This window comes from Solenopsis invicta, chromosome 8, assembly GCF_016802725.1.
Source record: "Solenopsis invicta isolate M01_SB chromosome 8, UNIL_Sinv_3.0, whole genome shotgun sequence".
Lineage (NCBI taxonomy): Eukaryota > Metazoa > Arthropoda > Insecta > Hymenoptera > Formicidae > Solenopsis > Solenopsis invicta.
Window position 1 is genome coordinate 25,715,229 of NC_052671.1, and position 12,930 is coordinate 25,728,158.

General features: G+C 37.7%; 1 protein-coding gene across 1 annotated transcript; it reads left to right on the top strand.

Moving 5' to 3' along the window:
- Positions 1-6,372: 6,372 nt before the first annotated feature.
- On the top strand, positions 6,373-12,557 carry LOC120358595. Its single transcript, XM_039453201.1, has 6 exons — positions 6,373-6,588; positions 6,681-6,813; positions 6,949-7,437; positions 7,517-7,750; positions 11,466-12,191; positions 12,550-12,557. The coding sequence occupies exons 1-6, from the start codon at positions 6,445-6,447 to the stop codon at positions 12,555-12,557; spliced, it is 1,734 nt and encodes a 577-aa protein (XP_039309135.1). The 5' UTR covers positions 6,373-6,444.
- Positions 12,558-12,930: the final 373 nt, after the last annotated feature.

Sequence of the window (12,930 nt, forward strand, 5' to 3'; positions counted from 1 at the left end):
CTTGTTTTTCTAGACTCTTGATTTCTTCGCGGATGGCTCGCTTCCACTCTGTAGCCTGTGGTGAGGCAAGTGCGTCGTTTAGATCACGAGGCTCGACAACTTCGACATGATGAATCTCTACCTCGCTATTATCCTCTGTGTCGCACGTACTTTGGTCATCTGTATTGGATTTAGGCTTCCCTTTTCTACCGTATGGGTTTCTTATTACCTTCTTCTTCTTCGGTCTGCCAACTTTCCTTGGAGGTTCATCTGTTTCCCCCACTATCCGACATGCTTTAGTCTGGCTTATTGCTTTCTTCGTTGGACTTTCCTCACTATTTTCCGAGCCGTCTTCTGGGGATGACGATGATTCTTCTTTCTTCGTACTTGATCGGCTGTGTCGACGCGTTGTCGTCGGTTCTGGTTCCGATTCGCTGTCGCTCTCTGACCAAGTGTTGTTGTATCTGTACCTGTGTAGCGTGTTATCTCTGTAGAGCCATTCGTAGCCTATTTTATCTTCAGCGAAACGTACGTGTTTCGTTGTGATCACGTCTGATTTATCTGGACACCAAAGACGGTATCCCTTGGTTTGCGATGCATAACCAACTAGGAAACATTCTGTTGCTCTGTCGTCGAGTTTCTTTCGACCTTGTCTTGGTAAGTTTGCGTATGCTAGATATCCATACACTTTGAGATGTTGAACGCTAGGCGTTCGTCCTGTCCAAATGGCGAGTGGCACGTCTCCCTTGATTGACGAATGTCCGACTCTGTCTCGAATGTAAGCGGCTGTCACGACATCTTCCGCCCAGAACCTTTGGGGGAGCTTTGCAGATTTCAACATTGATCTCACCAGATCCATAAGCGTTCTATTAATTCGCTCGGCGATCCCATTCATCTGAGGAGTTTCTACGTTGGATCTTTCGTGTTTTATGCCTGTGTCCTCAAAGAAATCTGTAAGTTGTCTGTTGCAGTACTCGAGTCCGTTATCTGTTCGGAATCTCTTTACCTTTTTTCCTTTCTCACGCTCCACTCTAGCTATGTATTTCTTGACGCAGTCTGTGACCTCATCCTTGGATTGTATACACATGACGGTCGTTTTCCTCGAGTAATCATCGGTGAAGGTGATAAAGTATCTGTTGCCGCTCCAAGACTTGATGGGCATCAGACCACAGAGATCCGAGTGTATCAGTTCGCATACGTCGTTGCTTTGTCTCCTTTTAATCTTTTTACAAGGACTCTTCGTTGATTTTCCAATGTAACACGCGTCGCATTTGTATTTATCCATTTTGGTATCGTTCAGACCTCTCACTCTATTGTGTGTAGCGAGTTCTTCGATTGCTCTGTTATTTACATGGCAGAATCGACGATGCCATATGCTGCTGTCTTTGACTGAAGCAAAGTTTGTTTCGGCTGGAGCCTCAGTTTTCAAATCGACTTCAGCTCGGACGATGTACAGGTCGTTCTTTCTGTAGGCTTCGCACATTATTTTTCCTGTATGTGTATTGCGTATTCTCACTTTGCCATCTTTTATTGTGAGCTCCTTCCCTTTTCTTTCAATCTGTGAAACAGACATTAAATTTTTTCTAATGTGCGGAACGTAGTAAACATTGCGTAGTACTATAGCTTTCTGTGCATTGCCGACGAATGTCTTCAATACGATGTCGCCTTTGCCCTTCGCGCATAGTTGAGTGCCCTTTTGCTTCTCGGGATTCGCTGCGGTGTTGATGGTCTCTCCTTCTATCTCATGGAAGTTCTGAAACCAGTCTTTCCGTTTGCACACGTGATGTGTACATCCGCTGTCCAACAACCAGCTTTCTTCAACGTCGAGGTTGTTCAGAGACACTAAAAATGCATCAAGATTCTTTTTACTTTTGTTGTCTCGTTGGGCTTGTTTGTTACCTGTTTTTGATCGGCAATTTCTTGCGTAATGGCCTGGCTTCTTGCAATTGAAGCAGGTTGCCGTCTTTTCTGCTGCAGACGCGTTCGATGTCTTATCGCTTTTAGTACCTTTCGATCCTCTGTTTATTTGTAATGCTTCCATCGCTTCTGCGGAGGTATCGTCGTTGCGTGACTTTCGTCTGTCGTGCTCGGCTAGTAAGACTCTTATTACCTCAACAGATGTGAATCTGTCATCGGGCAGACTCGCTAGTGCCATATTTAAATTTTCGTATGTATCGGGCAGGCCGGCGAGTACAGCGTACGCGAGGTCTTCATCTTTTACCTCTGCACCCGCCTGTTTGAGGTTAGCCGCCGCAATCTTGGTTCTGGCTACGTATGATGACATCGTTTCATCGTCTTTCATTTTAATGTGATAAAATTCTTTCTTTAACTGCATTATGCGAATTCTATTTATAGGTTGATGTACCTGTTCTAGCGATGACCACGCCTCGTAGGCGTTGTTGCAGTCCTCGATGTGTATCTGTTGGTTCGGCTCTATGTGCAGTCCGATAGCAGCCATGGCTTTGTCATCATTGGTGCGAAAGACTTTTCTTTCCGCCTCGGTGGCATTCTCGTTCAGCGCAACGGTGCCTAAAACGTAATCTAGAAGGCCTTTACCTCTCAAGTACCACTTCATTTCTGTTTTCCACGTTCTATAATTGCAATCCGATAGCTTCGTTATACGGGTCTCGGTCTTTGCTTCGTGGGTGGCCATGTTGAAGTTATGTTCTTGTCGGGCGATCGTCTACGCGCGAATGCTATGAATCTATATCTTCTCGCGTGCCGGACTGGCGCTTGCACGATTCGCTTCCTATTTCTTACGTACCTGGGCCCATAACCATAATAACGTGGGTGTGAAATGAGCGAAGCGATTGGATTAGACTGATCTATTTATTCGTGCTGATACAAAGCGGCACATGCCATAGAAGAGAGTGTGTTCAGTAATGAATGTCTGAGTGTATGAACGAGTAAGTGTGTACGGTGGCGCTCAGTGCGCGCGAGTGCTGCTCTCCTGCTGTGAGAGCGGTAGCGCGAGATTTGACAAGCAAACCTCTTCAATTTATACTTCTAATAATGCACGATATGCATTAATTAATTTTAATCTATTTTAAAAATAGTTGTAAAAAATTTAATTTTACATTTATATTACTTTATTGTAGTAAAACCCTAATAAATTATTAAAAAAATGACAATTACACACAAATAAAAAAAAATAGAAACAAGCACCTGAATCGGGATTAATATTACGTCGAATATTTCATATTTCTTAATGTGTATTTTTCAATGGTCACATCAGACCAGATTTAACGAAAATTGTTCATGGATGTATGGGGTAGTACCAGATTAGAACTATCGTGATTTTTCATTAATGGTAGTTGTTGAAGAAATAGTTTTTTGAAAAATCTATAAATCAATTTACCATATGGTCCCCACAATTTATGATAGAAATGCGTGATCCAGTGTTTTTCGTATGGTGTACACTTAGCAATTGTTTTTGATAAATTAACATTTTTTGGTGGCCACCAACACAGGCCTTTTTTGCGTACCCATAAAGTCGGCACCGCAGACGTAGAGTTTTCAAAGAAAAGTACTACATACATCTAAAACATTATATAATACTATTTAAAACGTTTTATAAAAAAAATTATAACGTTTTATAGAAAAACGTTTTATAGAGAAAATATTGTAGTTACTAACTCGTATTTCATTGATTGTGAATGCAATGTAGTAAAGGCATTATGACAAATTCGTCGCCAAAAAAAATGCCTTGTCTTTGACATATTTAATGGACCATACGCATACGTCTGAAAGGCCATTTTTGTCAACAAAAAAAATGTTTAAATTTGCAGATTCGCATGGATAGTGTGGGAGTAAAGACGAAAACATTGACCTATGACAACAAGTTCATTATTTTTGTACGCAAAATGTTGCATGACGATAATACTCCCGTCTTCTCGGAAACCGCAATTATCCCTGTTATGTAGAGTGAAAGTAAAGTTTGAAAATAATAGTTTAAAATGTGGTTTCGTACAAGAGAATGGCAATTCTTCTTCAGGAAGTGGATTTGCCATATACGGAAAATAAACATCATTCTCTGGAGATGGACGCGCATTCTTTTTATACTCCGAAATTCTACGATAAATTTGTTGCAATGGAGATTGAGATTTTCTTATCATTTTCTTTAGTTTTTGCATATAATTTTCAAACGGAAATACACTAAATGTATCTAAAGAACCATATGTCAGAATATCATTAGAAAAATGAATTAAATTGTGAATATTGTAGATCATATTCTCTTCTCCGTATAAAGTTTTAAATTTCTGAACAAAGTATTTTAAGAGATCTTGTGCGTATTGATTATTATGGAAACAGTTTACAGGATGGCACAGAATTCTCTCGCAATTTAATGCATTAAAATAAATATAATAATGCGATGATAAAATTGTTCTTAATGCTGCAGGTCCTATGTACAACAGAAAAAGCCGAAATTCTGTTGCTTTCCAGCGCTCAAACTTTTCCAAATTCCTGCATTTTCTTTGAAATTTTTGTGATACCCATGACAAATTCACCAAAAAGTCTGATAATTTTTTTATTTTTATTGCTGTTAGTCTGCAATCTCGTCATCCACTGTTGTGTCCGGTAGTGGTCCAGGCACGTCGGTAGATATTTCGGGATTCGCTTTTGCCCAAAGAATTAGAACTCACGGGACGGCAGTAGCTTGGACGGGTTGCCAATCAAGAAACACCTTTCTTGTCGCAATATAATGTAGATTTATTCTCGGTACTTCTTCTTATACAGTGGTTGCTTACACTTAGATGCCCTGTTACGACGGGCTGCGGTGCGCGTTATCTTCTTATCGCTTCACGGCTCGACGTATGAGTTACGCACGGCCGTGACGTTGCTCTGGCGGTTGTTCGAATTATTCTTCGCCATTTCCCGATTTGGAGGCCCTTTTTATCCTCCAATATTACTGACGCTAAAATGCAGGTCGGCTGCATGCTGAATCGGTGGCGATGCGACATCCGGCGAAAAACTATCTTGTCTTCCGTTGTTGTCACGTTTTTGGCACGTCTTTCGAAAGAAAGTTTTGAAAGACGATCCGCGCTTTTCGTAGCTCTTGCGTTTTCTGTACGTCTTTCGAGGAGAAGTCTCGAAAGACGATCCGTTGCTTTTGCGTTTAGCGAATATATGCATAGTGACAAAAAATCGCTTGTTGTTGCTATGCACTGGTGTTTGCTTAGGCTACAACATCCACGCAACCACAATACAAGCAACTTTTTCATTACCCCTAAAACATAAATGCATGTAATCTAAGGGAAATTGCGTCACCATTTTTAAGTCAATTAGTTCAAACGGAGAGTTTCTAACGTGATGTTCTTCATAGGTTCTTAAGCGGAAATTATCATCAGTTCGTTTAAACCTATCTAGATCCATAAAAAGAACTCGATTGTGTAAATATACGCTTTCTTGAATACATAATCCACAACCAAAATGTGCATTGTGACTTTTACGTACGATCGAGCTAGAGTATTGCAAATTATTGCATTTATTACAACTTTGTAACGTTTCTCTGTGTTTATGACTGTTACTTTTTTAAGAGATACGCTCCTGAAGCGTTGTTGGCGAGCGTGCGCCGACTTGAGACAGCACTGTAGAAAAGATGGCGGAGACGAGAAGGCACAACATTGAACTATACTCTAAAGGTGCGAATTCATACAGCGATAAATCGCTGGCGACTTTCCCCTTCTACCTCGATTTTCCCCTTCTACACATACTTGTGCCGAATCCGTCGACAAATCGTCAGAAGTTCAACTTGGTTGAACTTCAGCGACAAGTCGACACAATCGTGAGCAGTATGGAATCTTCAAATACCAGTTTAGGAACGGATACGTGAAAAAAGCTATGATCCTGACGGTCTTTTAAGTATGGAGCTACCCAATACTGTTTCTTTTTGTAATGCCGTTTCTCTTGTGTTTTTTGCAATTCCAACATTATAGCACTTGTAATCACTATTCGTCGCTTTTTAATTGCTCTTGCTACTGCTGTTCCCAAAATATTTGCGCATTCAGCAGAATACACCTTATTTGAACGTATTGTCACTTTCATTTTTCTTCACTCTTCAATTTCTATTAAAAATAATACTTATTACTCTGTAATTATTAACTAATAATTTACTGAGTTGATTGCGCCTATTGACACTAAACGCCTATTGCGCCTTTTGCAATCAACTCAGTAAATTATTAGTTAATAATTACAGATTAATAAGTATTTTTTAATAATTTTTAATAAAAATAATACTTATTTTATTTTATACTTTTTTAATACTTTTTTTTATATTTATTGTACATTTAGTCGCTAGCGATTTGTCGCCACATGAATATGTACAAGGTCCGTGGATTGGCGTTGGAGGGGAAGGAAGGTCGTTGCATGGCCGCCATTTTCGAGACAGCGAGTCAGTGTTAGTGTACATAGGTGCTACAACTATTAGTTGTGTGAGTGAGCGAGTGTGCAATAAAAGTATATACAATGCCAGGTTGTTGTGCAATAAATTGCAAAAATAGAAGCGAACATGGTTTTCGAATGTTTTTGTTTCCTCGGGATGAGAAACGAAGACATTTGTGGGCTGAGAAATGTGGTAAAAATCCAACACAGAATTCTAGGTTATGTGAGGTATGTAAATATGTTATCGGTTTTTTTATTATTATTAGAATATATTAAGTAGAATATATTTAAACATTTAAAAAATGCTTTCTCTTCTATAGTATCATTTTGATGATTTGCAATTCGAAAATCGACGAGAGGATGGATGGCGGAAATTGAAACCTAATGCAATTCCAACTATTTTCGAAAGCAACGAAATTAATTCTGATGTATTAAATGATCAATCTTTAATTGGTAATAATTCCAAAATAATTCAATTATTTCCTTGTATTATCATAAATATAATTTATAAACAGATATGTATATATATATATATATATATATATAATTTTATAATATATAATTTTACACAATTCTTACTGTTTGTAGGGCATAATATTCAACCAGAAAATTGTGCTAATTTATTTAATTGTGATTTATCATGTAATGACAATTTTGGATATAATGAAAATGTTACTACTGAGAATTTACCAAGTGAACAACAGACTCTATCAGTCCCAATTGCCGTACATGCAAGTGTTCAAACGGATAATGAGATAAGTGGACAGAATTTACAAACAATGTTCATGACAAATGAAGAAGGAACGATTCGACAAACCAATCAAATCAAGTATTTGCTCAAACAATTAAAGGAAGAACGAGTAAAAGCTAATACTTTCAAATCCAAATATGAAAATGAAAAAGTATTGCGATTTAAGACAACAAAAATTATGAAAAAGTATAAGAAAAGATACACAATATTGTCTGAAAAAGTAGAAAAATCACCAATTTTCAAAAAATTTATATCAGGATTTTCCAAGCAAAAGACTAACTGGACTCCGCAATGTTTAAGATTGGCCACACAGATAAGATATGCTGGTAAGTTCCATAATTTTTAAACTATTGTTCATTTTTATATAAAAATTAATATACTAATCTCAATACTTACTCTTTACAGTTGGATCGAAGGCTTATCTATATCTAAAGAAAGATCTGGGTTTACCATTGCCATCTTATTCTACAATATGCAGATATACAAGAAAGATTGATTTTCAACCTGGTTTGTTAAGAAATGTTTTTTCATTAATGGCAAAGAAAAGAGAAAGTCATAAATCTTCGAATCAAGACGACTGTGTTATTTTAATGGATGAGATGGATATTCAACCAGCATTAGAATATGATGTTAGCACAAGTGAGGTTCAGTTATATGTATATATGTATATACCGGGTGTCCCAGACCACCCGTCCCACCCGATTTTTTCGTAAACGCGACATTTTAAAGAAAAATATTTCAGACAAAAGTTGTAGGGTTTTAAAAGATCTATTTACTGATTTTATCAGTTTGACCTTGGATGGCGTCGCCAAGGTCAGATCAAAATAACATTAACTTTTTTAAATAGGACACCTCATTTTTGGTTCCAGAATCTAATAGCTGGTGTCAAGACCTTTCCAAAACACTATAAGAAAGTTTATTTTTGTTGAGTACTTTCCGAGTTGTGAGGCTTGAAAGTTACGGTGTACTGTAACCTTCAAGCGTCATAACTCGGAAAGTCCTTAACCAAAATAAACTTATTTATAGTGTTTTGGAAAGCTCTCGAAATCGACTACAAGAAAATGCAATGAAAAATATAAGCAGAGGACACCGACTTCGCCCATGGTATCACGTCGAATAATGCTTTCTCTCTCGACCCAGCGTCGAGCGAGGAGGATGCACTATCGTAAACCCCCCCACCACTTTCCGCCCGCACCCCGATCGTCGCCGCGCAGCCTAGACACACGTACGAGCGCGGCTCCGCGTGTGTGCGGCAGCCGAGCGCTAGCGTCGAGAGACACCACTTCTGCCGGTGCGTGTACCTATAGTCCTACGCGTAGAGTTTTGAAGATACCTAATTACCGAGATCTCTAACATTCGGTACAGCTCTATGATGCCGTTTATTCTTGATTTATTAATATTAATCTTCATTTAATGTTGATTATTGTAGCAATAAAGTAATTTTCACGAAAAAGCACCCTTACATACCACTCCTAAAAGTCATTGCTTAGAATTCATAATATTACGCAACTCGTCACCAATTCACGTTTTCTAATAAGCAACCCGGTCGTAAGCGTAATTTGTAGTTATGCCTTACCCGAACGAAGAAGCTGCGTTAATGATGTCAGTTTTGGGTAGAGCTGGAAGTTTTCGAGCAGCTGAAATAATGTGGCGAAATGAATATCCCGATCATACACCACATTCGCGCAAAGTTTTCAGTCGCTTACAACGTCGAATAATTGTAAAAGGTATTGTTCAGCCGGATCATAATAAGGGAAGGCAAATTCATCGATCAGTTCGTTCAGTAAGAGCACCTGATGTAATTGCATCTGCCTTTGTAACCCCGAATGATTCTTTAAAGCGACGAGCAAGAGATAGTGGAATAAGTCGAAGCACGATCAGTCGAATTTTTCGTGAAAATTCATTCCATCCATATCGAATGTCACTTCACCAGGCCATGACATTGAACGATCATAGACAAAGACTGATATTCTGTAATTGGATTACTCAACAATTACCTAATTTCCATAGAAGTATTTTATTTTCTGATGAGTGCACCTTTAAAAGTGACGGCGAAATAAACACACATAATTTTCGTTATTGGGCACAAGAGAATCCACATTGGTATCGAGAAATGGATCATCAACGTATCTGGAAAGTCAATGTTTGGTGCGGAATTGTTGATACGCATATCGTGGGACCATTTTTCTTTCAAGAGAATTTAAATCGTTTTTTATACGCCGATTTACTCGAAAACGAACTTCCACGTTTACTTGAAGATATTCCACTCCAATTACGTCTAAATATGTGGTTTCAACAGGATGGATGTCCCGCCCACACGTCTGTCATTGCTCGTCATCAACTGAACCGCATATTTCGCGGCCGATGGATAGGTAAACATGGTCCACATAATTGGCCACCACGATCACCGGACCTTACAATTTTAGATTATTATTTGTGGGGACGAATAAAAGACCTTGTATACCAGCGAACGACCTACGACTGCAGAAGATATGAAAAACAGAATTCGACAAGTCATTCAGTCTCTAGATACTGACGAAATTCGTCGGGCGACGGATGATTTCCAAAGTAGGGTAACAGCCTGTATAAATGCACGTGGTGGACATTTTGAACATCGAGACTGAACAACATGCGTATGCACAAAGGTGACGGCAAGGGGAACCACCTTATGAAAGCACCCCGACAAAGGTGATGGCGAGGGGAACCACCTTAAAAAAGCACCCCGACAAAGGTGACGGCAAAGGGAACCACCTTATGAAAGCACCCCGACAAAGGTGACGGCAAGGGGAACCACCTTATGAAAGCACCCCGACAAAGGTGACGGCGAGGGGAACCACCTTAAAAAAGCACCCCGACAAAGGTGACGGCAAGGGGAACCACCTTATGAAAGCACCCCGACAAAGGTGACGGCAAGGGGAACCACCTTATGAAAGCACCCCGACAAAGGTGACGGCGAGGGGAACCACCTTAAAAAAGCACCCCGACAAAGGTGACGGCAAGGGGAACCACCTTATGAAAGCACCCCGACAAAGGTGACGGCAAGGGGAACCACCTTATGAAAGCACCCCGACAAAGGTGACGGCGAGGGGAACCACCTTAAAAAAGCACCCCGATAAGGTGTAAGTACGATCTTGTTACCTACACGTGGTACACCTTAGGTAACGCTAATACCTACAGGCGGCACCGATTATTTCGTTTTTACATTTTAAAAATGTTACTTTGACTTATACCTTTATGCCCAAGATCGATCTCAAGGTCGAATTCAAGATCATCATCAGGTTGATCCCTCGAAATCATGCAAATTTTGTCTGAGCCATTTTTTTGTACAAGCACATCCCTACGTTTTAAAAGGGTGGGACGGGTGGTCTGAAACAGGTATATTTTTCATTGCATTTTCTTGTAGTCGATTTCGAGAGCTTTCCAAAACACTATAAATAAGTTTATTTTGGTTAAGGACTTTCCGAGTTATGACGCTTGAAGGTAACAGTACACCGTAACTTTCAAGCCTCACAACTCGGAAAGTACTCAACAAAAATAAACTTTCTTATAGTGTTTTGGAAAGGTCTTGACACCAGCTATTAGATTCTGGAACCAAAAATGAGGTGTCCTATTTAAAAAAGTTAATGTTATTTTGATCTGACCTTGGCGACGCCATCCAAGGTCAAACTGATAAAATCAGTAAATAGATCTTTTAAAACCCTACAACTTTTGTCTGAAACATTTTTCTTTAAAATGTCGCGTTTACGAAAAAATCGGGTGGGACGGGTGGTCTGGGACACCCGGTATATTACACACAACAAAATTAATTAAAATTCATTGTCTTAGCATAACTTCTGTAGAAAGTATGCAATGACAACTGTAAACTGGACAACAATGATCTGCTACCGTTTAATTGTACATATAAATTATGTTGTAAATACGAGTGCCCTTACTTATAAATAACAAAGGATTCATGGAAGTTGTCTACTTATCAAACAACACGTTTACACAATATATATATATATATATATAAATATCAATTAAAAAATATTTCTCCATAAGCTTTTAAAAAATATTAAAGTAAAAAAATGATTAAGTACATATATCTTAATAATCGTTTTTAATTATAATTTAAGTGTATGGAAAAATGGTTTATATATATTAAATATGTACAAATTGTTTATATATAATTATAAAAAGATTACCATTGTTACATATGAATACATATTAATATATTTACATAAATTACCTTCCTGATTTACCAAATTTCCGTCTTTGTAATTTCCTAATAATTTCTTTATTAAATGATTATTTTTTATCAATTAACGTTGCACATATCAATAAACATTTTAATATTTTTCATTTTTGGCCATAGGATCATTTGTTGGACAAACGACGTGTGATGAGATAGAAAAGTTATGCACTTCTATTGTTGTTTTTATGCTCAGAGGTTTAAACGAAAATTGGAAACAAATTGTTTCATGGCATCTTACATCTAAGTCTTCAAATGATGATATCATGACTCAATTACTGTTTGAAATTGTCGAAGAAGCAGAGAAAATAGGTTACAAGGTCCACGGATTAGTTTGTGATATGGGTCCAAAAAATCAAGCGATATGGCGCAATTTAGGAATTAAAGTTTCGAGAAATAACAACACTCCGTTTGTAATGCATCCGATACGGCCTAATGATAATTTTTATATATTTCCGGATATACCACATTTATTGAAAAACCTACGGATGGCTTTAACTAACAATTCTATTATTACAATAGCACTGTCAATTGTAGAATCAGAAAATTTACCATGCAATGAAGTTAGATTTAAATATCTCGAAGAATTAAATGTAATTCAGCAACGTAAAAATTTAAAATTAGCTCCAAAAATAACTACCGACATTGTGAACCCAACAGGATTTAACAAAATGAATGTAGCAGCTGCAGCACATATATTCAACGTAAAAACAGCTGCTGCTCTGGAGACATTGATAGAATTGAAATTAATAGATAATGAAGCTAAAACTACAGCTTGGTTTCTTAGAAAAGTACGGGCTTGGTTTGATGCGATGAACAGCAGAAAGCAAAATGAAGCAATTACTCCAAGTAATAGAAACTTAAAAATTGGTATTATTGACGATTTTTTACATTTAATCGAAAATATAATTATTGGTAACTCGTGGAAACCAGTTCAAACTGGAATAAAAATGTCAGCTTTAAACACTATTACATTGACTGAATATTTATTTAAAAATGGATATCTTTTCTTTCTAACTTCTCGTCTAAATCAAGATGCCATTGAAAATTTATTTTCCACGTTGCATCGAAAAGGAAATATAAATCCAACAGCTTTACAAGCTAAACGTTGTCTCCGCCTCGTTACATTGTGCCAATTTATAGATACCCAGAAAGAGAAAAAAAATTATGCAGATGATGACAACGAGTATTATATTGATTTCTTCAGTTCATTAACAAATAAGAATAAGGAGAATGTAAATAATACATCTATTTCAGCCAAAGATTGCATGTATTCACACATATACGAAAATAATCAAGATTATTCGGATATTTTGCCAATAACAAATGGATTGGAATGTAATGTAATTAATAATGTCTTAGGAAGTGCAATATCTTATGTATTAAGAAAAAAATTCGTTTGCAATAACTGTTTGAAGGCCTTTACTGTTGACGACAATGGTTCTAACTCATTTTATACTAAAGCACTTTCGTTTGGATTTTTGGAGAATCCTTCTAACAATATTTTTACGTATATTACTTTGGTTGAAGCCCATTTGCAAGCACATTTTCATAGATGTGCTTTGCATCCTCAATTATTTGAGCACTT